Below are 26957 nucleotides of genomic sequence, written 5' to 3'. Positions count from 1 at the left end.
CGTATTTTCAGATGAATGTACTGCTCTGTGTCTTCCCTTCTTGTTCCCTCAGCAGAATTAGTTATTATTACATTCTCTTATATATTGGGAAATAAGATCTCTTAATCTCTTTTCTTTTTGCAGTGTCAATAGAGTGCTTCACGCTGCTAGTCTCTTTATTCAGATTTTTCTTATATTTTTAGTCTAACTATTGCCCCAAAGGATTCATTCCTCACTCATGTTATTAGAACTGTTTATTTCAATGAACATTTTAATGAATTACGGTTGCTGTTTGTGGAAGTTGTCAGTGCTTCAGCCTTGCAGCTGAAGCCATCCGTGCCCTGGGTGCAGAGCCAAGGCAGCAGGAGCACGCCAGCAGTGCCAGCCGGTTTGGTCGGTGCAGAAAGCGTGGGATGCTGATGAGCAGGACATCATCGAGCTGAGCCTCTTGCAGAGCCAACAGCGTGGTGGGATTCGAACACAAAATACATGTTGAGATCTTTTATTTTAACAAAAAAACCCCAACCTTACACACCCCTAAAAGACTGTTAAAAGTGAAACTGGAACTGAAAGACTGTATTTTCAGTTTCAGAAATAACTGATATGGGGTATTGATTCATGGTCATTTTAGAAATGACTGTAGGAATTGGTTCTCTTTAGCTGCTGACTCCTGCAGCCCCACAGAGCACAGGGGAGGACTGTGTGCACATGCTTCAGTGCAAACAGCAATGTCTTACTTTAATCTTAACTGAGAGGAAAAAAAATCTGATTTTGCCCTGTAGTGATGAGTTGTGTGTACTGGCTCCATTTTTCAACTCTGGCAGAAAGGGCAGTAACCTCAAGGTGAAGGAAAAGGCAGCTTATTTCTTAAACCAGTGCTAATACATTTGGTAACGTATGCCTTCCAGAGCCCAAATGAATGGATAAATATTAACTCTGACTATGAGATATGAACACAGAGAGGAGCATGTAATTTTGCAAGGGGTAAAAGAGCTGTGTAATAGGCAATATGGTTAGAATTTAGTTGCCTTATAGTTGAAGTATAAACTACATTATATTGCGTTGTCATTTTCTTAAGGTAATACATTTAACTGAAGGAATTATAACTGGCAAAAACTCCCCAATTAGATCAGCAGTAAAAATAAAATATCAGATGACTGCGAATGTCTTGAGCATAGGATATTCAAAAAGCAAAACAAGGAGAACAAGCAAAAACACATCATAGAAAGTATATTTAACAAGAGTGGAAAGGGGAAATTTTGAATTTAAAATGTCATGATCAAAAAGACAAAATTGTAAAGAAGACCTGTAGAATTAAAGAAAATATTGAGGACTCAGAAAATAAACAGAAAATCTGGTAATGAGTGTAGTCCTTTGAGAGACAAAGAGAACAGTCCTTTTTCAGGTAAAGTGATTGCAAGTGTTATTAAGTGAACAGCAGGTGTATTGGAATGACAAAATATAGGTGACTGTGTATGTGGGGAACGAGCAAGGCAAGCTGCTTCATTTGAGACAAGTGTCTGCTGTGCCCATGGAGATAGGGGACAAAAATACTGCCTTAGGCAACTAGAGGAAAAAGATGCCAGTGTAACTATGTGCAATACAGTTGGGAAATGTGGAGGTCAGGGATAATTCTTAAAATTTCTAAGTGGTTACAGCTGAAAAGACAAGAGAGCAGCTGATGATGAAACAAGAACCATGAAAGATGGGAAATGGCATTTGATGGGCAGTGAAAGCAAGATACGACATTTTGGTCATAAATTAAATGTTTATATCTGTTTCCTAAGCACCTGCTTGTAATCCTCTCTAAGGATTTGATGGATAAATACTTTAAACTAGCTAAGTGGTTCAATAGCCTAAGACCTATTGATTTACAATGGGATTTAGGTTTGTAAATCACTTAATCTCCTTTAAAAACACAACCTTTTGTCATTAGGTGGGACAAAATAATCTGAATAAGGTCCCAGATTAAAAACTGAGACTTTCTACTCACAGATCTTTCAGGCACAGAAAGTTATCAGATTTTTAGCTTTTATATGCACTTTCTCTGAGACTGTTAATTCTTGCTTTGAATCTATGTCTTCTACATTTGCAAATGAGAACAGGAGATTGAAACAATAATATGGCTTCCTTTGGTGCTCTCTCTCCTGCTCTGTTGTGCTTTAGTTACAGGAATACTTGCAAATGCAGATACACAAAATTCTGGCAATCTCCTTTGCATACGTAAGCATGTCTATGGCACTAATTCAGGGGTGGAAAATACCATACTGTGATCTTACAATTTGACAGGACACTGCTTTGTTGCCTTTTTGAGTTCATAACCTCTTACCATCAGAGAATAGATTGGAGAAAGCATTCTGTTGAGCAGTTCAGTGTTCTGCATAGCGTTCCTTTTGGATTTTACTATTATTGATACATAAGACTGATTAAAAATATGTGGTGTAGGTCCAACAAGGTTAGTGAGTGCACCACAGCTACGATTTGTGAAATGATTGCTGTGCTTGCTTTGCAAGCAGGACAGCCATTATTTATGCATCTTTAAAGAATTCATCTTTGCATGTAAAAAGGATTAGTTTAGTCCTATGTAAAGTGGGGAAAAAAATACAATAAAGGTTTTCTTCTTATGCTCTTCTACTTGAAAAATTGTTCTGACATGCCTGCCCAAACAAGGAAGGGATACTTGGTTTATACCCTTCTGGTCATGAGTATCATTGGTATCGCTCATAAACATATGCCAGTGCTACACTGATAAATTTTGTGGCTTATATTTGAAGAGTTCAAAGTCTAATCAAGTAATTCTTTGCTAATTTTCACATGTAGAAAATGATCAGCTGATTACTATTTTAATTCTATTGAAATTTATTTAATTAGATTGAAAAGTACATTTCTAGATATCAGAGCTGCATGTGTCACTGCACTGGTCTACATATTTGGATGTACAAACAGTACTACAGATGTAGAAACAGTACTGCAGTTAGATGCGGTTGCTGCAGTAGCGAACATTCTCTGCAGGAATTCCTGTATGAGGATATACATGTGTAAAGACATAAATTACACTCTTGTGCTTTGCTCTCTGCATTTTTTGAAGGTACAAGCCAAATCCTACTCTCAGTTCTCAATCTGTCAAAATCCAGGAAGTACATCAACTTTTGTGGAATTACTGTCATTCTAATTGTTCTAAAGAAATAGAGCTAAGTTCACACAATCAGGAGCATATTGCTTAACGGGGAAGTAGTAATAGACTGTGAACAGATTGTTAAAAGTCTAAAGAGATATTTTGGTCCTTGTAGAAGATAGGAGGATATTAATTACTTTGACATCCTACAGTCCAACCAAACCCGCTCACAAGTTTTGCTTATTAAACTAAAAGAGGGGGGATTGAGGCTGGATGTAAGGAAAAAATTCTTTACAATGAGGGTGGTAAAATCCTGACACAGGTTGCCCAGAGAGGTGGTGGATGCACCATCCCTGGAGGTGCTTAAGACTAAGCTGTATGTGATTCTGGGCAACCTGATCTAGATGAAGATGTTCCTGCTCATGGCAGAGGGGTTGGACTAGGTGACCTTTGGTGGTCCCTTCCAACCCAAACTGTTCTATGATTCTGTAATATAAGCACTAACATAATGATTTCCATTTTTCATGTAGAATTTGAAAAATACAGGGATGATTTCTAAATACATGTTTCTTTATATCTTCTCTGATAAAATACTAAAACTGAGAAAGTGTTCTTTAAGTTTCTTTTTGCATTTGATACCATTGTGCTGGTGGATAGAATACAGCCAATGGGTAGACTGAAAATGTAACATAGATGCTGCGACACTTGGTATATAGAATAGATTCGTGCTTCTCTTATTGAGCCCAAGCCATTCTGTGTCTAATATGTATAAGACTGCGATAGCAAGCAAGAGGGATCAAATCTTTGTCCTGTAGTGGTTGAACTGCAATGATACTACTGGGGAGATCTGGTTATTCTCCTACTTAAGAGTTTTAATAATGTAGAAGTGTCCCAGAATTGGCCCCAGGACAAGACAGGACAGAGGATGAGTACTTTGCAGCTTCTCTTTCCACAAACAGGAGTGGGACCCTCAAAAAATTTTGATGAAGAGATGCCTGGTTTGCAAATCTCATTAATTAGCAGGGTTAGGCCACGTACGTGCTTCAGCTTGTCAACACAGTGTCCTTTCTGAGCATTGCATTAAAGAATCATAATGCAGCGTATTTTGCAGGGGAAACTTTCAGGAGCCTACATCACGTGCCAGTAATGAAATAAATAAGAACTCCCAGGATATTTTTCTCCCCGACAGGTTAGCTATGATGGAGAACTTCACAAGCACCCACAACTGGAGGCTGATTTGACAGCAGTGAGAGAGATCTACGGACCTAATGCAGTATCTCTCAGGTATGTTACCTATCTTTCCGTATTGTGGAACCTTTCATGTTTAGGAGACTGAGTTCTTTGTGGACCTTCCCTGACTGCCAGAGCACAAGTCTCTTCTGGTGATTTCTGCATATTGTATGGCAAAAGGAAGGAGCACTGCTGGCAAGTAATGAAGTAATGATGCTTTCTTGGGGGGGTGTTGGGGTGGTTGAGTACTGATTTAACTGGCTGGGCTCAGAGCAAGCCCTGGCACCCTCATATAAAACATCGTCGTCTTCTGTACGTCAGTTGGTATTTGATCAGGCTGTTGTGTTTCGTTGAAAATTACTATTCAGTATTACTCTAAACCCTTGTTAAACTCCTGTTCTGTCATATTCTGTCTTTTGTCCTGGAGGTGAACAAGAGGAGTGATAAGAGGTTTAGTAAATGTTTTCCCTAGGGAGAGATTGAAGGAATTGGATTTGTCTAGTCTGGAAAAAAAAGAAGACCTAGTAACAGTCCTTCTTTCAAAGAAGCTGTTTGTAGATAGGAGGAGTGATCAAGTGTTCACATCATCTTGAGAGAGACAGTAAGAAACTAGCTGTGCTAGCGACAAACAAGTTTCATTAGGTTTTAGGAAAACTTTCTAACTGTGGTGATCTAAAGTATCCTACACAAGGAAGTGGTGGAACTCAGTCACAGGTGTATTGCACACATTAATTATGCAAAAATTCTGTTGGAGATATATGAGATGGCATATGGCTTTACGATACTTATTACACTTCTGGTCTTTCATAACTTCATTGTCAATCTCTGTAATCTTAATGATTTCATTAAAATAACACATAGGCAAGACATAACAGACCTGTCAGATGCATTACAAAGAAAATCTCAAAGTTGTTGTACAAACCAAGTAATAAAATAGAATATAATAAATTTAGGCATACATATATTGCAAGTAGCATTTCCCGTTAACCTCCAACCGATAAGCTCTGTTATTTTTGCTTAAGAAGAGAGAGCATGTATACAACTAAGCTGTGCTATGCCTTTTGAAATTAAATGGAAATTTCATTACATTTCGAGGACCTGGGGAATTAAAATCCAAATAATTGTATGTGGGCGTAGGAAATGCATGAGATAAATGTTTAGTTGCCAAACTGACAACTATGAAATTGAGAATACCTTGATGATACGCTCCCTCAGGCTCCTGAAAGTGAAACATTATATGTAACCTTTCAAAAACTTAATGCATCTCATTTATTTTATCAACTGTTTTCATTGGAAGCACTGTGATCTCGTTGAGCTCATTGTAGTAAACTACTGCTTGTTCACAGCCTTTTGAATCTCAGTCGTGACATCAGCCTGCATTCCTAAATACTACTTAAGGCTTCATAACAATCTGTTCTTTGGATCTTCTGGAAAATTAACAAAAAAAATCTGAGGCCACTGTTGTGTAGGATAGTGGCTAAGCCATTCAATAGGTGGAGAACTTCTGTGTTTCAAAGCCAGGTTTGTAGTGAGCTGTAGGAAGTCAGTGAGCGCCTCTGCGGCTTTGGGTGAGCTCTGGAGCAGCTGTCAGGGTGGCTGGGAAGCCTCCAGACTACACAGCCCTGACCAGCCATTTACCTGCCCTGTGAGTGCCATGTGTGGACATGTCTGATCTAGAGAGAGACTTTGGATTTGCCCTTACCAGAGAGAACGAAGCATTGGGATGCCAAGGTTTAGCAGAAGGGGTTCCATCCACCAAACTTCACAAGAGGTCAAGGCATTTCCAGTGCAACCTAGGTCCTACCAGGGGCTGAGAGGCCACTTTGATAAGAGATAGTTATAGTCACAATATTTTTGTATTTCAGAATTTCCTTGTCAACTTATTTATGCACAACTGCTGCTATGCACTTAGTCTAGTTTAATGGAAAAGTGTGGAAGTCACTGAGAACAAGCATGTTAATGCAGTGTAAAGAAAAAAAACTAGTGACTTGAAGCTAATCTGTGAAAAATAGAGAGTGATTGTACTTTTCCAATGTTGTCCACTTAAGTAATTCATATGAAAATAAAAGCAGGTTTTTATTTAAGTTTGTCAATGAGTATTATCTATCCTTGCTTAGAAGTCTTCAAGTACTTCAAGTACTTCCCGTTCAAGTTCGAGGACGGCAGTAGAAAGACTCAGAATATAAAAAGCAGAGAAGTCACACTTTAAATGTAAGATTTCAGATGGCAAAGAAACACCTATAAGCATAAATTAAATCTGAAGCTCAGGGATCCCAGCAATACTACACATAACAGATAAAATAAGGTAACTATTGCCTAGAGCACATTACAGGGCAATCCTTCTTTTTTGACAAACAAATGCTTGAATGCATGAAGTAGTCTCACAGGTATAATATGCCACCCTCTAAGTTGTGTTGCATTTGTCTTTATCGCAAGCTTCTCCTTAGGTTACTGGCTGTTAACCTGAAATACTTTTGAAAATTAACTAGGGTTTTCTTTTGTCATTTATAGGAGCAGCATGTGACCATTATTGTTTTCTTGATTTATTTGTTCAATACATGACACAAAAATAAATAACAGCAATGGAGAGAGAATTTGGGGAATTAGTAGGAAAAAATATTTAGCCTGTTTAAGCAAAATCCACTGAAAAAGTCAGTGCAGCAGTCAGTCACCCACTGTGAATATTGGTCCAATCTATGTAAATACATATTTTATAACCATTCTGATTTTACAGACAAGATTATCCTTCATATAATCTTCCCTGTTGTAAGTACTTCTGGGCTGAGTAGTATCTTGAAGAGCTGTAATGTAATGTAATTCTTTCTTTTCAGGGAATACGGAGCCATTGATGATGTAGATATTGATCTGCATATTGATGTTAGCTTTCTTGATGTAAGTAATCTAATCACAGTATTACATAATGAACATTAATACCCGTTTAATTCTCCTGCACTTCAGACTCTCTAGACAGCCACCTAGACTTTCTCTTTTCAGAGTCTTGATTTTCACAAGTGGCTGTCACATGACTGATTGCTACTCAGCGGAAAGGTTTCCTTTTCCTTTTATGACCCTGTTATTAAAATGCTTTATAGCCTTGTATTTATTGCGTGTGCATTTTCTTTCAAACATGCCTTGTGAATGGTGTTTTAACTGATAGAATTGAATTACATTTATTTTTTTGCTGTCCTAGACATTAGTTAGGAGAGAGCACTTCAGAGTCCTGGAGGGAAGAAGACTGGAGCAATCCTGTGTGCTTGTTAACATCTGCAGTTGAGCAGGGAGAAGCTTGAAAGTCAGAGGAGACACAGCACAGTGGTGCTGAGGCTGGCAGCATGGCTTCTGTAACAGTTATGCTGTCATTAACTATGAACTTACTTCATCTGTGCAGTAGTTTCCAACCCTCTAAATAGAGAATAAAAATCAGTGCTTGTAGGGACATCACTAGCTTCTGCACAGATATGTCATGTTATCAGGTCAGCACAGCACATAACATAATTGTTCTTGGGCTTTTCTAAAAATCTAAAAAAAATCTGATCGTACCTTATTTTAATCAGTCTAAAGGACCAGAAGTTCCCTTTGCCTTATGTTTTCGAATGAGTTTACTTTCTATCTTCATTTGCTCCTTTGCTTCTCAGCTTTGAAACAGTATCTCTTGGTAGATGGGAATCTGTCCGCCTGCACCAGTTTAAATGAGCATATTCAAGAACTGGAAGCAGTCTAACACTACTCTTAGGGGCAACAGCAGGCCATAGTTTGTCCTGAGTCTCCAGTTTAAAGTTAAAGTAGATTTACCGCTACTGGGTAAATGGATGGATGGTGTTTATAACAACCCTAAGGTGTACCGACAAAATGCATCAGTTCCTCATGTGATGGCAAATGGTGTCTGTTCCTTTCTTTTTATCTTGACCTAGGAAGAGATTGCTGTGGCTTGGGATGTAATTCGCACGGAGCCAATAATAGTGCGATTGCACTGTTCGCTTACACAGTACTTAAATGGCCCAGGTTAGTTACCTGTGTATTCTTCGTATGCCTTGTATGGTGTCTTGGTCCAAGCCATGTAAAAGGTGGTAGATACTCATTCACTGCCAAATCTTTGACCCTGAATGCACTTAGATCTACTGCTAATCTACGGAGAGCAGTCCCACTAGTATTGAAATTATGCTTAAACATGTTTGCATGGCTTAGGCCCTCAATAATGACATGAACATCTAATTTAAGCTTCCACAGATTGATTTTTGGAACTTCGTTACCTGATATCCTTTGAAATTCAGCTGCTTCCCCTGGGAGCCAGGGTTAGGGAATGAACATCTGTAGTTTCTAATTTGTGATTCCTGATTTGAAAAGTCAGGCATCATCTGCACAGATGAGTTATCACTGGTAAGGTAGACATACACAGACCTGTGCAGCACACGCGTATGCATTTTTTCATACACCTTTGAATATGGTAATTATTCTTTCAGCTTCTAATTTCTATATGACTGTGAAATCTGGGAATCTTTAGATTTGATTGAGTTAAGTGAGTAAACCATTCTCTTGAGAGTAAAACTGGTCAAACTCCTGAAGAATCAGCTGAAGATCTGGAAACATTCATATGCAGAATTCAACTTTGGATATGTTTTTACAGTGGGAAGTCAGAAGTAAGTTGCAATTTAGATCATAATTTGCCTGGCTTTGGAGGCTTCCAGTACAAGCTGTCAGTTCAGGCTTATATCTGTGGAAGAGTTCTGCCTCCAGAAAATGAATAGATATTTCCAGTCATAATATGTTTAGAAAAATCTGTCCCAATGAGCTATTTCAGGATATGCTGCCTGCCGACACTAACTATAAGCTATATTCTGTTCATTCAAATAAGCATTTCAATATATCGATCTTTTTTACTTCTTTTTTTTTTTCTACTTGACTTTGGTATTTTTGCCTCATATTGCTTAAATCTTTCTTTGTAAATATGCAGATCTTAAAATATGTATTTGCTATAGCAGGCGGCAGAGTTCGTGTTCAGAGTATTTCTATCAAAATGTAATTTAAAAAATAAAAATGCAGCAAATAAGAGAAGGTGACGCGTGAAGAGCAGCATGTAGTAAGAAAGGATCTAGTGAAATGAGAAGTAACATCAAAACATCTTCTGCACCGCTGGCAAGGTTAAAATAGGAAGGTTAGTTCCCAGTCCTGCAGCTGACTGATTGTGGGAGTGCCTGAGTACCAAGAAAGGCAAGATCAGGGCCAGAGGCAAGTGCTTCAGGAATACTGGTTTTATGAGCTCAGCTGCTGTTGCAGCCGTGTCTCTTTATTTACCACAAAAGCACAGTGAGATCCAACATCTTTTGTGTTTAGTTCTCTGTGAATTCCTCTACCCCCTTATATATGTTTTTTATTGAGACTACTGGACGATAACTTTATGCTACATTTTTTCTCCTATAGTACTTTGTGTTAATAAAACTAAAAGAAACAGAAATGCAGTATACTCCAAAGCACAATGTGGGGGGTATTAATACCACCTTGTAGCTGTATGAGATCTTGATTTTAGTCAGTCATTCTTCTAGTTAATAGCTTGTCTCATTATTGTACTTGTGGACAGTTCCTCCCACATGCCTTAGAAAACTGTCTTGGATGAGGATGAATCAGCAATTGGAGGTACTGGGATGTCTCATCTGGCTGTAGAGCTTAGTAGTCTAGATACCAGATTTTAAGATTGCTGTTCTAGATACAATGCTTCTCATTGAAAATATCCCCTCACCACTATGTGGCCTAAATTTAGAGATCTAAAGACATTGCTACCCCTAATCAAATCATTCATCCCTTTTGAAAAAGTCATCAGTTTGTTTTTAAAGGAAGAGATCATATTTGAATAATAACATCAGAGAAAGGCTATCTGCAGGGCTTTGAGCTACATGAAATTGGATAGCCAGGTTAGATATATTGTATTTTAATTTTAAGTCTAATTTATTAAAGCAAAATTAAAGAATAAACTTTGGCATTCTGAGTAAAATCAGAATAATACAGATTTTAAAGTACTGATTTACTTTTTCTAAGAAAATTTGAAACAACCCCAGGGTTTTTGTTTTCCTTTCTTTTTTATTTTACTGTAGTCATTACCATCTTATGTAATACTAAGTATGAAGTCTATTCGTGCTTGTACATGTGTTGGCTGTTGTCCTGCCTTGAGGACCTGAGGCACTCTCAGCAGTGCTGGATTCCATCTGCCACTTTTATCTAGTAAATGTTGTAAAGGATTTTAGTAATACCAGGAGCTAATTTCCAGCTTACACCCCATACACAAGTCCTGAGGAAAATTTGGGGTAATCCTTGGCCACTGGAATTCATATACCCGGCACTTAGATGACAGTTAGAGATCTTGTATTAAAAGGCCATCAGAAAGAAAGCCCGGATACTAATTAATTCAGTTTATTTCACTCTGGGTTTCTTCATGGTCACAGGAACTGTAGTTTGTAAAGAGTACTTCCTTGGAACAAAGTTTAAGAGATTAGGGGAGATGAATTACCAGTCCAGATACATCTAATCTGATGCTGCTTTCTAGTACTTGAATAATATAAAAAATCAAGATACATTTTTGTAAATAAAATTAGTGGGAAGAGGTAGATAAGGGAGAATTCAATTTCTAGAATACTTACTTGTAAAAATACAAATTATGTTAGCTGATATTCCAAAATTGACCATTAGTTTCTTAATAGACTTTGATGACATGTCCACTTTCACCATTACTTCAGTGACATTGTCTGTAATAAAAGTCCAGATAGAAGCAGGGCCCTTATATATGACTTATATGGTCATAAGTTCTTGATTATTGCTGTAAGTTCATATATCAACAGTATCTCGTTTTTCTGTAGTGCCAACTGTGGATGTATTTCAGATCTCTACTAAGGAAAGATTTGGGCTCGGACATCAGCTGAAAAAGTAAGTCTAGAAAAGTGTAAACCCCTGTTTTTAGGCAAATACTACACTCTTTTAAGTTCCCGGATCATGTCAAGTAGCATAAACTTCACAGGTTGTCAAGTTGGTGGAATCAAAGTGGTTTGAACTTGTTTTCCTTATGCAAAAAAATAGGAGGACTTGCCTTTTTAAGTGCAGTTTTGACAGTTGTTCAGGAGAACCTGATTTGTGCTGCCTGCCAGGGTTTTCTGTCACTTTGCTGCCATTTAGAAAGTAAGCTGCAGAAGTTCAAAAGACTGTAGCTGGGAGTCTTCAATTTCATGTTTCTGCTTAGCTGGTGAAGCCTTTGGAGAGGAATCTTTTGAGCATCATGCTTACCCTAAGGGGGCTATGCTTTCATGGCGGCCTCTAGGATGTACCACGGTAATTAGGCCATCTGCAGTTTGAGGATAAGAGGGAAGAACAGTTGGAAAAAATAGCAGTTTCATGTATTCATTTCATGGTACAATTCAATTTAATACAATTTTGCTGAGTCATCTTCTCACATATGCTGTCTATGTGTAATAAAATGACAAGAATATAGGCTTTAATATCTGACCATTACAACATTAAGAATCCCTTAAGAAAAAAAAAACAAAAACAAATCTTTTGCTGTTTGATGTTCAGAGAAATTCAGTATCTTACAAATGAAGCAATGTTATTTAAATCTCTAGGGAACATGACTTTAAAGAAAAAAAATGAAACATTCCCCAGACATCAACTGCCACTTTAAATGTTTCAGTACTTACACTTGCTCTGATTTGTGCACCAGATAATTACTAAAGGTTCCTATAAGACATTTTCAAGGACGTAGCTACATAATTCACAGGTGAGCAGAAGTCAGAATACCCGTCAATCGCCATGGCCCCTCATGGCTGTGGCAACAGGATATTAATCTTTGAAGATTCACCAAATTACCAATAAACTGCCACCTTGACTGTATCACTCAAAGACTCCCACATCTAGGTTAGTCACAAAGTAATTTGGCTTGGAAGGAATTGCTGGAGGTCACCTACTGCAACCTCCTGCTCCAAGCAACACACACTTCAAAGTCAGATTAGTTGACTCAGAGTCTCAGGCAGTTCAGCTGTGAAATCTTCAACCTTTGTGGACAACCTATTGTACATAACCACTCTTCTTGTGGATGTCTTCTTTTTAGAGCCTTTATGGTTTTTAGCTTTCTTTGTTGCAACTTGTCACCACTGCCTTTTGCTGTCCATCTCTGAGAAATGTCTGGCTCTGTCTTCTCTGTAAACCCTCTTTGGGTAGTGTAACATGCAACATCCCTACCTTCATTTTGTGCCTTAGGAGAATATGCTCCTACTCAAGCAGCGTGGATGTTCTAGCCTACCTTTGTAGTCCCTGAGAGACAGAAGCATGTAGTTGTATGGGAGCCTTTGAATCAGTTTGTGTATTTCCATTAAGAGACATACCAGCATAAGTCTTGCAGTGTTGTTTACATAGACTGTACTCAGTACGAGTTCCATGTAAATTGATTTTACTTGGGGAAAAAAAGCATTTTTGAGGAGCTGATGCATCCAGCCATGAGTCCACATACATGCCTATAGACTGGAGACATTGCATTGTGTTGCCTACATGGTGAGCAGGGAGACCCTAGTATTAAAGTGAGTTATGTCTTGGCTAGGTTAAGAAAACCTTTTGTTTTTCCTTGATTTGCAGAATCATGCAGACATTTGTTACACAACAGTGGAAGAACAGCAAAGAGAAGTCTAATTGTACGCACAATAAGAAGGTGTCTGACAAAAAGGTGAAATCCCCTCTGCACATCTTTTCTACATTGCGCAGGTAATAGCAAGGCAAATGAGCTTTTACCGTCATATCCTGTTCTAAATCCACAGCAGACTTCACAAGGTGAAAGGTTGACTTTTCTCCACAGAGAGCTGCTCTATTTATATCTTACCTCATGGGTTTCCAGTCCTTGCCTTGCATGATATCGAAAGTGAACTAGGTACTACAGCTTCTAAGACTATTTGAAGGCAGGGAATTTCAGTGTCCTGCTCTCTGAAACAGCCATGTTTCATCTAAAATTCGAAGTAATTTATTTTATTTAACTTGTATTTTTGTTAGCTTGGTAGCATTTGACTGTTACTCGAATAGCAAGAATGTAAGCATAAGTAATACATACAAGTAATACACAGCTCTGTGTATTTTTAATTTTTTAAAACTACAATGGTCATTAATGAAAGACCCTCTCTGCTGTTTTGAGTGCATTAATGGTCATCACTTCTGAAATGCAGGCACAGAATTTCAAAGAACAAAGGCATTAAAAACGTAAGAAGTAGTTTGTGAATAGTTCATTTGAGTTCATTATGACTTCTGCCAGTTACTCATACTTTTTAGTGTACGTAAAATCAGACTCTGATTTTACCTTTTTCAGGAATGGGACTATTTAGTCTAGCATGTTTTCCTGCTTATGGAGGGTTCACACATCACTCCTATGCATTTGAATTGAATGCTTCTTTGAACATTCCTTCTTGTTAATGAATTTTGCCATTCTACATTCCATGTATAAAATGAGAGGGAGTACAGCTATCACTAACATTGAAGAAAGGAAGAATGACAAAGATAACAAAAGATTATTTGTCTTTTCAAAGGTAGAAAAGGAAGATGGTGTTTTGACTAGAAAGCTTACCCATTCCTTACTATGCCAAACACCATTGCCTAGAGCAGGCTGTAGCCTGGGGTTTGGTTTTAGCCGTAACGGGCATAAAAAAGCCAGCCCAATCTCTCTCCTCTTGATCTGGCTGCTGCTGTAGTGCCTGTCCAAAGACGGCTCATCCCAAATGCAAAGACCACTCCTCTCCCACGAGCTCCATCCATACCTCCTATCTGCAGGAGGGTAGTAGTGAGCCAACTGCAACAATGAATCAGCAAACACCACGTGCATCTTCCGCTGTTGTGACTTGCTAACAGGATGGGGAAATCTGCCAGTCTTTTCCCTTGGGATTTCACTTGTCTGTTTGATCCAAGCCCAGACAATACTCCAGAGACTGGGGTTGCTTATGAAGCATAGAAAAATGATTCAGCGTACCTGTTACATGTTATTGCTTTGAAAGGACAGGAGAATGTGAACTTTACAGAAATGTGACAGTTCATGTGAATTTTGTTTCATCAAAACCTTTTGTTCTTTCTGCATTCATAATTTAGGTTCCTCACGTCCTCATTTCTAGTGTTAGAATTTGTCTAAAAAAGGAAAGAAGGGAGTCAAATTGTCTTTCACAAAGCACCCAGATTATTATGAGGGTTTTAAAAATAATGTGCACTTCAGCTGGGTTAAATCTGATATACAGCATGCAAGTTTCATTGCTCATTATGTCTTCCATTGGATCTGGACATAGGATTTGTTATGCTGTATCCAGATGACGAACTTTTAATGGGATCATGCCATCGTGGTGATATAGGAAAGATAGATTTTCATAAGGAAAATTTGTTATAGTCTCATAAGAAGCATGTGGGTTTTGTTTTGAAGATGATTTCCTGAATAAATGGTTTGTTTAAAGACATGGAGACCTTTACAAACAGCTTTAAGGATATAGCTCTAACTTCTGCTTAAGTAGTTAGTCATCTTTTGATCAATGAGACTGTGAGTGAACAGGAGTAAGATGTCTATTTGGTACTAGAAAATTAGTCCTATGTACAGTTGTTGATTTTTTAATGTTGGGCTGCATTTATCACTAGTGAAATACATAAAGACAGGTAACACTTAAAAAATTTTATGTACGTGTCGTCTTGCTTAATTTGCACAGGATTTTGATTATTTTCCAACATTCTCCTCTTCTTTATTTTCAAGGTCGCCAAGTTATCCTCCACCTGGCTGTGGCAAAAACAAGTCAAAACTGAAGTCAGAACAGGATGGCATCTCCAAAACTCACAAGCTACTTAGAAGGACTTGCTCTAGCACAGTGAAGGCGGAGGATGCGTGTACCACAAAATCTCACAGAACCTTTGGCCGCTCGTTGTCGAGCGACCCGAGGGCTGAACAGACAATGGCTGTTAAATCGCACAAACTGTTGAACCGATCTTGCTCTGCGGCTGTCAAGCAGGACGAGTGCATCGCTTTAAAGCCCCATAAGCTGTTAAGTAGGTCATGTTCTGGGGATCCTCGATGTGAGCACAACAGCACCTTGAAGCCCCACAAACTTTTAAGCAGGTCCTACTCCAGTAATCTTAGAATGGAAGAATTGGATGGATTGAAGAATAACAAGTTACTCAGCAAGACCTGCTCCAATGCCCCTAAATCATCCAAGATGGAGCCTTTCAAGGAGTCCACCATAGCAGAGAGCAGGAGGCTCTCTCTTACCTCAGGGCTTATTGGTATCTTAACACCATCTTCATCATCACCTTCACAAGCTGCTGTGCGTAATAATTCTTTTATTCTGCTCATTTCCCTCTTACTGTTTTCCAAACATGCTTTTATTCTTACTATGCAAAGGCATTAATGCTTATATTGGATATATTGAATATATTGAAAGACAAGGGTAATGTAGTCAGCTTCTTAAGGAGGATTTAAACAACTGTGTATGCGCATGTATTTAAGTTATAAAATCAGAATTTGCTTAGGTCAAGACAGAGATTTTATATATCACATACAGCTCGATGTACAGCTGCTGGCCATGGGAAAAGTTCAGTCATCTGCTTCCTTCCCTGCCTTTTCTTTTGCAGCAGGAAGAAGGGAGTGTATTTCTGGCTTGGTCGTACATGTGTTCCCTCATTTCCCTGTTTCCTTCGTGGGGAATGCAGTTGTGATTCAGTTCACCTCTTGCACATTTGTGCATTGTGAAAGGTTAAATCTTCAAATGCTTTGGTGACAGACAGAGGTTGGGGAAGGGATTAGGCCCACACCGGCTCCCTTTCTTTCCCCAGAGACATAATCACTTCGAAAAACAAGGGGTAGTACATAATCTTAAATTTAAGAAAAAGATGAGTGAGCTCTCACAATTCATTCTTTCGCTTCTTTAAAGATGACTTTTATACTTTGGAAGAAAGAGTGGGTCTGTTTGTACTCTTCCAAGACACCAGTCTGTTTCCTGTTATATTTGGGGAGAGGCACTTAAGAGATAGTCTGCTTCCCTTAGCCTGATTGGTATCTTGATGTTCTCAGCGAGAAAAAAAAAAAGCTGATTCTTGCTTAAAATACCATACATATATTCAAAATAGTGCATTCTGCATAACAAAATTACATTGCATGTCTTATGGTTAATTAGTTTAATAAGCTGTGAGCTATACTCATCGGGTCTAAAAGCAGTGATACACTATCATAAAACCGTTTATATACATTCTGTGTGGCTGGTTCCTGTAATGTGCACAGTAAAATTAATTTAAGGTGAGCCAACAGACTTTTTACTTGTCACAGTAAAGATGCATTTTTTTCTGAATCAGCAGAGGATGTCTTAACATAGCAAGCTTTTCTCTCCTGAAGTTAATAGAAAAAATCCCATTGGTTTTGAAAAGATAACGAAGAGTTGACTAAGTGGTTTCATTACTGATACCAGCTGATATGGAAGAAATGCAAGCCCTGCTTGACAGTCTATAAAAGCTACCAGTAATTTATTGTGAGAATGCATTTACTTTGAGGGAAAATTATCACATACATGGTCAGGTGCTGATGTTAGTGAAAGGGTGTCAGGAGTCCATTTCACATTTTACATGAAGACATTAGATGTATGGGTAACCTGGGTGCCTGACTGCAATTTGAAGTCAGTGGAATGTGGAAGTGATGAATAAGGACCCTAACTTCTGTTCATTTCTCAGCTAAAATATTTGAAGCTAAAATACTTGAATGAGTACCAATAGGATGGTTTGGCCAGGAAAAAAAACCAGTAGGATGGTTTGCCCAGGAGAAAAAAGGAAAAAGCTGACCAATTAGACAGTTAGAGAAATAAAAAAAAAACAACCATCATATAAAGAGAAACAAAGCAAGCTTTACGTAAATGGAGCTGATCTGACTGTTGCTCAAAACTAGGTTTAATTGAGATAAATTTCAGCCAAGAGGGTATTTTGTACTTTACTGACTCCTGTAACAGAAGTTCCTTCTAATTTATGTTGCTACGTGTTGAAAGAAAAAGGCAGAAAGAATTTGAATGGGATCTGAGCACAGAGAACTGTTAGCATGGTGCTTACAGAAGTAAGATCTTCGTAAACATAGAAGAAGAAGCTTTCCAGGTGTTCTGAGAGTTACATAAGTCTTTGAAGCCTAAGCAGATAGCCCATATTTGGGTAGACAATACACAGTTAAAATGTAATCTAATTAGCAAGTGCTAGTTTGTTACAATGGAGTGAAGGCAGCAGTGTTTCCAGTTGAGATTAAAGGTTTTGGGATGCTGAGATGGAAAACCTCGTGAGATTTAAGAACTAAAATGAAATGCTAAAAGGCTACCCCATGCTCAGCAGCAGAAAAAGGATTGATAATTTGTAATGGCTGGTTTACGCAAATGAGGGATCTTTTTAGATGCAAAGATTTTAATAAACATTTTGCACACCAAAAAAAAAAAGTTTTATGATTTCCTTGTAATTAGTCTACCAACACTGAAGTTGCCTTGACTTTTCCCTTGCAGCAGAGTTGTGGTGCAAAATGCATTCCAGTTCGAGACCGTGGCTTTCTTGTGCAGGTACGATATCATCTCTTACCCATTTATGAAACACTGTGAAGCATGAGCTTGACTGATAATTATTTTTAAGCAGATGTTGTTATTCTCATTTTCATTGTTCTCAGACTATTGAATTTGCTGAGCAGCGGATACCAGTATTGAATGAATACTGTGTCGTTTGTGATGAACCCCATGTATTCCAGAACGGCCCTATGCTGAGGGTAAGTGGTGTGCTTGTTGGGATAAACACTACATTTCATAATGCCTTACACAGCAGTGGACCATACAAACCTGTTACAAAACTGTTGAAATATTTCAGATGCTTTTCATCCTAATATCCTTTTAAGTTGCAAAAATGTAAATCAAATCAGACAGATCTAGCTATAATTTAAAAAAAATAAAAGTGTATTGCAATCAAGGGAGACAGAAATCAGGTTTGTTTAATATCATAGAAACATAAAAGGGGGGGTATATTTCACTGGACTTTACTGTGCTAGTCATAACCGAATAAGATAGAGGAAGGGCATTAAAATGCTTTCCTAGTCCTCTAGCATTCTTTCAAAAGCTTAGCGTCACCTTGCTCCTTGAGCACTTACCAAGCCATGACCAGGGTACTCAGATGCACTGGTGTTAATGCCACAAGGCTGTGAAGTTCTTCTGACCTTCTTTTGCTCATGTGCCTCAGGAACGAGTCATCCTCCATAATGTGGTAAAAAAGGCAGTAGAAGGAGATGCTCTATGGAGTGTCTGATCTATCAGTGACTTAGTCCAGAGGCACTGTACACCCAAAAGTCTGACCAGTTAGGCAGCTCTTCCTTCCTTTCATTCCTGTGTAACTGTGAATCAGGAATTTTGCTTGCTGAATGTTGTACCCTCTCATGGATTTGGTGAATGCATACAGTGAAAAAAGAGTAGGATTGATGATGAGCGACACACTCTGCCTGGAGCTACTGGATCAGTACAACTTTGTAGAAGAGTGTATTAGGAGAATAAAATTCTTACCATTAGGACTGATCTTGCAGTTTAGAGTCATTCTTATTTCACCAGTCCAGAATCTATGGAATCCCAAGTAACCTTAAATATTAAAGCTATGGAAAACTGTGTAATACCAGTGTGTGAATGGTCTCACACCTGCCAGTTTCTCCACCATGTGGTGAACAATTGTTGGCTGAACCCATGACAGCAACTACATGTAAGTTGAAGCAGACATCATCTGTGATAGTTCCATGGAACTAAATTCAGAACAGTTATTGTTTATACGGTAGCAGAAGTCACTTCAGTGTCATCCCCTATGACACTTGGTGGCACCGCGGTCAGGCATCCTGAGTGCATGCAGGTTATTTAAATAGGCTGCTAATAGGATTTGCAAAAGCATCTACATATTCAGTTATCAGCATTTTAAGTCATGGTTAAAGCTCTGTACTTTTGAAAATACTATCATGTAGTTTTTCACCCCTTTGAGCTCATATCTACCCTTTAAAAATGCAGTTTTCTGCTAGATTTATCAGCAGCCAAACCCTGATTAGAAGTCTAAAGAAAAGGCATCAGTCCCTTGTTCATCTTTGAATGCACTGCTGTGCATACTACCTGTGATAGGATGAGATAAGACAAAGTGAGTAATGTTTGGATAGTGACTAACATTTGGATAATAGAATTATTTAAATTATTGGGTTTTATCTATTATCCATAGGAGAAAGCAAACAGTAGGATTTATTCCTGTTCACATGATGAACTACTGAGAGAAAACAGAATGGAAAGTCGCCTGCTCTAAATTAAACAAAAATGTTAATTCTTCTTCCTTTTCCTTAGAGATTAAAATCCCTCAGAATTAATCTTTTTTGTCTTTGTCTTAAGGAGGGGTCATTTTAGTTATCTGTTTGAGAATTTGTTGGTGCTTCAAAAGAAAAGGAAGTGCAAACATGTTTGCCACTAAACATATATTCCACAGTGCCCTTGCAAGCAGCATGACCTACCAAGCTTTGCAAAAGTGAAAGGGTTTCATTATATAACCCAGGGAGAAGGAGATAGTGGGAAGAAATGTAGCATGCTCTGTGCATGCTTGAACGACTCAATAAGCCGTATAGAGCCATTAATGTGTTTTCAGTTCTGTAGAAGGTGAGAAAGGATCTCAGTTTGAATCAAGCATCAGCTTGCCAAAGTGTCTTAAGGAGATTTATGCTTCAATCTACTGAGAGCTCTGACAGAAGCAGCCTGAAGTAGGCAATTGTAAGGTTTATTTACATGCTTCAGCTACACACAAGCATACATCCATACATATATAATTAATGTGTATAAAGAGAATAAAGAATGAGCCAACTGAAAGAATACTTTGTTTAATACTGCTGCAGTGGTGGATCTCAGAAATAGAGTACTTAAGTAAGCAGAATGCAGGGGAGTTTCATTTAAGGCAAGGCCTTTGGTGCTTAATGGATCCAGTATGTATTAACTCTGGCCTTCATAAAGAGCTTTAGTGTTCTCATACTTTGGATATGACAGTAGCTTTGCCGGTTTTCATAATGATCACAGCCTCACCAAGGTCTGCTTGTATTTTTAGACTCTTTGTCTAGATCCTGCTTTCTACAGATGTCTGCTTCTCAAAGTCATTACTTGGATAGGCTCTACATGTAGCTGGTAGTATCATAAGAGGTGCCACAGAGTAAATAATAGCTCTCGATGGTTCAACAGACTCTTCTTCTAAAGAACAGTTCCTCCACACAGATGCACGCAGGGTCATATCTGGGTGTATCTTTAATGATGAGTTTCCCTTCTACTTTTTGCACCTTTTTTTCAACAACAAAGAAGGCATATGAAGTTATAAAAGCATAGCAAAGTTATTTCTTGACAAGTTATTTTAAATGTATTTAGGCTTGATTTTCTGGTGTTTAGTAGAGTCTTACGCAACTGCAAAGAAGCCAGTCAAAAATTTGATTCTGTAATCCTCTAGTATGTCAGCCTGACACCTTGGCAGAACTATAATGTAGTTAAATCAATTGTCTTGAAATGCAGTTTAAAAAATTCAGCAATTGCCATCACACAATAACTACCTTGTTGTAATACTGTAAACTCTCTTACCTTGGTGTAGGGTTTTTTTTAGTCATTCACATAATTCAGATGTCTCATCCTCAGGACAGCTGAAGACACCAAGTAAAACTGAGAGATGAAGTTTTTCCTTTCTGCAGATTTGCTCTACAGGCTGTGTTCTTATCTTAGTTATAAAGTATCTTTAAATCAGTCTCTCTCAGTAAAAGCTTTCTTCTCAGAACTGTGTTTCTTTTTCCTAGTAAACTTTTTCTGTGGGGTAGTCTGGTTTTAATATCTATGTCAGTTTACTTTGCTTTCTAGAAATATTGACATCTTCCTTCCCGTAACATGAGAGCAACTCGATTACAAGATGTGTCTTTTTGTATAGCTTAATTTAGACACTAGGTCCACATGGCAGACATATCAAAGTACAGAAGATGTCTATTGCAGAACAGCTGCATAAGACAGTTGCGTATGTTTGGCTTTATGCTCTTACAGTGGACACCTGCCTTGCTCCAGAGCCCATGATACTAGTCTAATCATGTAAATGTTCGAATGTTCCATGCTGGTTCAGGAATGCTGTTGTATGCAGGAATCTTTGGATTGTTAGTCTATCTATCTTGGTCACTTAGTAAAGATAAATTGAGAGGATACCTTAGTGACTTACTAAAGACGAATAAAGACAAAATTCTTAGATTTCTCTTGTGAATTTCTTTACAAGGTGTGGCTCTTTTGGAACAACCTATTTTCTTTTGAGCTCCAAAAGTTTCCTTTGGAATTCAGTGCAGAAGACCAGAATTACAGTTCCTGTTTGTACTCCAAATGAGATGAGGATGAATGTACTTTCTTATCATAGCATTTTTCTGTAGTATTTATTTCAAGACCAGGGTAAGACTTAATGATTATTTACAGTGCACCCAAAGTTATAAAAGCTAAATGGGATGTTTAGGGACACACAGGTACATAGAATACTACCAAACCGTTACATTCCCAAAAATCTCTGCATACATGATTTGTAGGATTTCTGCAAAGCACAGGGAAAATTCAGTGAACACATGTATCCTAAGAAGAAAAAATATTATTTAATCTCATGCATAACGTAGACCATAACATTCATGAGGTTATTCCTAATGATGATCTGAATCCTACATATTTCAGTCTTCATAGAAGGATTAAGAAACAGCTTTGAAATCCTTAGAGAGGATTGGAACTGCAGCCTTTAGATCCAAACAGGTCCCTTATCTCATGTAATGAATCACAGTGCATCCTTCTGCAAGGCGACCTGCGCTGCACAGCTCTCAGGAGTGGTGTCATCCGTCTCTTCTGAAGTAGTTCTTTGCTCAGTTTCAAAAACCAGTGGGACGTACAAGGTCAGACACAGGTTTTGTGCTGAGGAGAGATGGAGAAGGCAAACCTGGTAAACCTACTGAAAACAGCAAGAGTCTGCTCATTTGAATCGTTTGCCGCATGTTACTGTCTTCAAATTTCTTCTCAACAGGGAAGTTGTTTAGATAAATGAGAGACATGGACTATTATTTGTAATTAATTGCTACATTTTGATGGTTTCAGTAATGTATTTTGAAGTGCTTTTTTTCTGGCATTTCAGCTGGTGAATCTTTCATGTGTATGTTGTTAAAATAGCTGAGTAGATTACCCAGATTTCTGTCTAACTACCATATTAGACTAAATATTAGAAATAAACTTAGGAAATTTGAATGATTTCCACAAACCTGTTTCTAAAATACTGAGATGTTCTTTTATGGGGCATGTGCCTTTAGTGAAAAACTGCTGAAACTGGAGCTTGTTTCATCCACTGTCTTTCACTGGCTTTTGAAAATCCCCAAAGATGAAGACTCCACAGTGTCTCCGGGCAACCTGTTCCAGTGCTTGATAAAGCTTCAGAGAAAGCTAATTCTAGCTTTCTCTAAAGCTTTAGATAAAGTTTAGATAAAGCTAGTCGTGTATGAGAGAATAAAAGCTCTAACTGACCTCCAAAGTTACTTTTTAACCACATGATTTGATTCATCAAGCTAAATCATGTATTTTCCAAAGCAGATTTAATGTACTCAAGAAACTTAAGCATTATTTGGTTATATATTAAAAGACTATTAACTTTTTTTTAATGTCATATGAATTTTCTCTTGTTACTCTAGAGCTGATAATATTTTAGGGAAGGACTAAGTCGCATTTTAATAATGCAACAGTTTTGTTGCTATAAGAGAGCAACAAAAGAGAGATATCTTGGTTTAGGAATTCAGCATGCATTTGTATAACAAACATTTAAATATAATGAGGTCACAAGCCATTGACAAAAGTGGTTATTGTATTTAAGGATCTGATTAAAAGAAGTATAATAAAAATGTATTATTATGTATTATCATATTCAAAGACTAGAGGAAAATGAATGTCACTCCTATTTTCAAGAAGAGCAAGAAGGGTAGGAGCCAGAGAACTACAGGCTAGTCACCCTTATCTTGATTCCTGGGAAGGTGATGGAGCAGCTAAGTCTGGAAACCATTTCCGGGCACATTAAGGACAAAAAAAAAAAATCAGGAGTAGTCAGCATGACTTCACCAATGGGAAGTCATTGGGGGAAGCTTGGGGATCTTGGGGAAGCTCTTGGGAAGCATCGGAAGCTTGACCAACTTGATTGACTTATATGATGAAGTGACTAGTCTAATAGATGAGAGGAAAGCAGTGGATATTGTCTGCCTGGACTTCAGTAAGGCCTTTGACACTGTCTCTCATAGAAAAGCTGTCGATGCTTGGGCTGAATGGTGAGATAGTGAGGTAGACTCAAAATTCTCTCTGAATGTCCAGGCCCAGAGCATGGTGATCAGTGGTACAAAGTCTAGTTGGAGGTCTCATAACTAGTGGTGTACCCCAGAGGTCAATACTGGATCCAGTCCTATTTAATTTATTAATCATCTGGATGATGGTACAGAGTATACCCTCAGTGATTCTGCAGATAATACAAAGCTGGAAGAAGTGGGTGATACTCTAGAGCAATGGGGTGCCATTCAGAGGGACCTTGACAGGCTGGAGAAGTGGGCTAAGAGTCTCATACAGTTCAACAAGGAGAAGTGCAAAGTGCTGTACCTAGGGAGAAACAAAACTAGGCACCAATATGTGCTGGGGGCTACCCAGCTGGAAAGCAGCTTTGCAGAAAAGGACCTTGGGGCCCTGGTAGACACCAAGTTGAACATAAGCCGGCAATGTGCTCTTGCAGTAAGGAAGGTTGATGGTATCTTGGGCTGCATTAAGCAAGAGAATTGCGAGCAGGTGGAGAGAGGTGATCCTTCCCCTCTACCCAGCACTGGTAGGAAATGGTGAGAGAGTTGGGAATGTTCATCCTGGAAAAGAGAAGGCTCAGGTGTGATCTCTACCTGAACGGAAGGTGCAAAGATGATGGGGCCAGGCACTTTTCAGTGGTGCCTGGTGATAGGACAAGAGGCAGTGGGCACAGACTGAAATGCAGGAGGTTCCATCAGAACCTCATTCAGGAAACACATTTTTACTTTTTACACCTTTTCTGGGGGTGACTGAGCATGGGAGCATGTTGCCCAGAGGGGTTGTGGAGCCTATACTCCTGGAGTGACTTCCAGGAGAGCCTGCTTGAGCAGAGATGTTGGACTGGATGACCTCCGGAGACCCCTTCTAACCTTAGTCATTCTTTAATTCTGTGATCATATTCAGCTTTTACGTAGTATTATTTGTGTGGTTTAATGTTTACCTTACTGTATGCCTTCCCAAATTCCTCATTTACGAATATTAAAGCCATTGGTAAAACAGCATGATTGAATGGATTTCGAAGAACCGTGAGACAGTTATACACAGGAAAAAAAAAAAAAAAAAAAATCTCAGAATGTGTTCAGTAAGGTAATAAAAAAACCCCCCAACCCTCTCAGCGCAGTGATTTTTCTTTCAGTCAACAAGTCTCTTTAGAGTGCCATCTTGTGTTGAAATCTGAGACTGAAGCCTCTTTAGAACAAAGTAGGAAATAATAAAAAACTCAGTAAAACTAAATATTGAAGCTAGTTTCTTTGAAATTTGTACTCTGGTACAGACATCTCTGCTGTTTAAAGTTTTGTCCATAAAATATGAATGGTAAAATACTGAAAGACAATATTTGAAATACCTGTTGTTTGTATTGATGTGTAAAAATAAGTACAATCTGGTAATTCTGATACATGTGTTTTTACATGAGTAAGCTTTCATTTTTAGAATGTTTTTCATCCCAAAGTGCTCAGTTATGATTTATTCATTAAGGGTGAAATCTTGGCCTTGATGAGTTCCTGGTGACTTGAAGAGGTCTTGGATTTCTCTGTCCTTTGAATGTATGATTATAGCCACCTCTGGAACACACTGGAACACAGCAGCATTATTGTTCCAGAAATAGTACAGCACGTGGGGTTGGGAGGTTTCTGGAACAGAATAAGTGTCATTGAACTATGGAGAAAAGTGCAGGTGTACAAATATGTTTAGCTGGACTGGAGTTTAGCCAAAATGCTTGTGGAACCAAGATTCTTGTGGAATAATGCTGTGGTCCTTCTTATTATTACTCCTCAATATAGGCAGGTTTTATCTCTTTTTATGAAAAAAAGCAGCTCTCCAGTTATAACCAGTAGTTTAGTAGAATAGCTTTTAATCACTCCTATTTTTTACCAAGTCACACCTGCTTACCACTGTGGTATCTCCCATGTCTTTAGCAGCATGATCCATGTATCACTTGAATATTGTGAGATTACCTGATAACTTTATAGTGACATAAGGTATCAGAGAAATTACTCCAGCTCTCTGGCAGTGTTTTTACTTATATATAGATCATAGTAGCTTGACTTCGGTGAGCTTATAGTAGAGAATAAACAGAATAGACTCTTTCAGTTGGAAGGAACCTACAGCAATCATTTAGTCCAACTGCCTGACCACTTCAGGGCTGACCAAAGGTTAAAGCATGCTATCAAGGACATTGTCCAAATGCCTCTTAAACACTGATAGGCTTGAGGCATCTACCACCTTTTTAGGAAACCTGTTCTGGAGTTTGACCGCCCTCTCAGTAAAGAAATGCTTCCTGATGTCCAGTCTGAACCTTCCCTAGTGCAGCTTTGAACCATTCCCATGCGTCCTGTCACTGGATACCAGGGAGCAGAGCTCAGCACCTCCCTCTCCAGTTGTCCTCCTCAGGAAACTGTAGGAGATCAAGAAGGTCACCCGTCAGCCTCCTTCTCTCCAAACTAGACAAGCCCAGAGCCCTCAGCCGTTCCTCACAGGACATTCCTTCCAGCCCTGTCACCAGTTCTTTTTCCTCTGGACACAAGTCAGTGACCTCCACATCCTTCTTAAATGGTGGAGCTCAACACTGCCCACAGTGCTCCAGGTGAGGCTGCACCAGCGCTGAACACAGCAGCAGAATCACCTCTGCTGACAGCCTGGTGATACTGTGTCTGATGTACCCCAGGGTGTTTTTGCCCTCTTGGCTGCCAGGGCACTCTGCTGGCTCACACTGAGCCTGCTGACAACAAGCACCCCCAGATCTCTACCTGCAGGGTAGATCTCCAGCCTCGCCTCTCCCACTTTAATCTTGTGCCTCTCGTTACTCTGTTCTCTGTGCAGAATCCAGCATTTGGACTTGTTACATTTCATCCATTAATGATTGCCCAATGCTGCAGTCTATCTAGATCACTCTGCAAGGCCTCTTGCCCTCCAAAGAGTCAGCTGCAACTCCCAACTTGGTATCATCAGCAAACTTGCTAATGGTGCATTCAAATTCTGTATCCAGATCATCAACAGATATATTGAACAGAACTGGTGCTAGAATTGAGCCCTAAGGAACAGTACTGGTGACCAGTGGCCAGCCAGATGTAGCCCTATTCACTACAACACTGCACTCAGCCCTTCAGCCAGTTCTTCGCCCAATCCACCGTGATCCCGCTCATCCCACAGTTGGACACCTTGTCCAGAAGGATGCTGTGAGGGGCAGTATCAGAAACTTACTAAAATCCAGAAAAACTACATCCACAGCCTTCATCCACTAGGTGGGTGACTTTATCATAGAAAGATATCAAATCAGTTAATCA

At 38.8% G+C, this 26957-nt stretch overlaps 1 protein-coding gene across 1 annotated transcript in view; it reads left to right on the top strand.

Annotated features, from left to right (window-relative positions):
• The window catches only part of PARP8 (poly (ADP-ribose) polymerase family, member 8), a gene marked incomplete at its 5' end in the record, with an annotated part of 106832 nt that overhangs the window by 58426 nt on the left and 21449 nt on the right, over positions 1-26957 (top strand). The window contains 8 exons of the mRNA XM_010013636.1: positions 4284-4378; positions 7156-7216; positions 8236-8326; positions 11170-11236; positions 12932-13057; positions 15063-15627; positions 17827-17880; positions 17985-18080. Coding sequence (XP_010011938.1) covers positions 4284-4378; positions 7156-7216; positions 8236-8326; positions 11170-11236; positions 12932-13057; positions 15063-15627; positions 17827-17880; positions 17985-18080 — 1155 coding nt within the window. The remainder of the gene's footprint in view (positions 1-4283; positions 4379-7155; positions 7217-8235; positions 8327-11169; positions 11237-12931; positions 13058-15062; positions 15628-17826; positions 17881-17984; positions 18081-26957) is intronic.

This window comes from Nestor notabilis, unplaced genomic scaffold (genome assembly GCF_000696875.1).
Source record: "Nestor notabilis isolate BGI_N333 unplaced genomic scaffold, ASM69687v1 scaffold2074, whole genome shotgun sequence".
NCBI lineage: Eukaryota > Metazoa > Chordata > Aves > Psittaciformes > Psittacidae > Nestor > Nestor notabilis.
The sequence above is the reverse complement of the archived record's forward strand: the minus strand, read 5'-3'. Positions and strand labels throughout refer to the sequence as shown.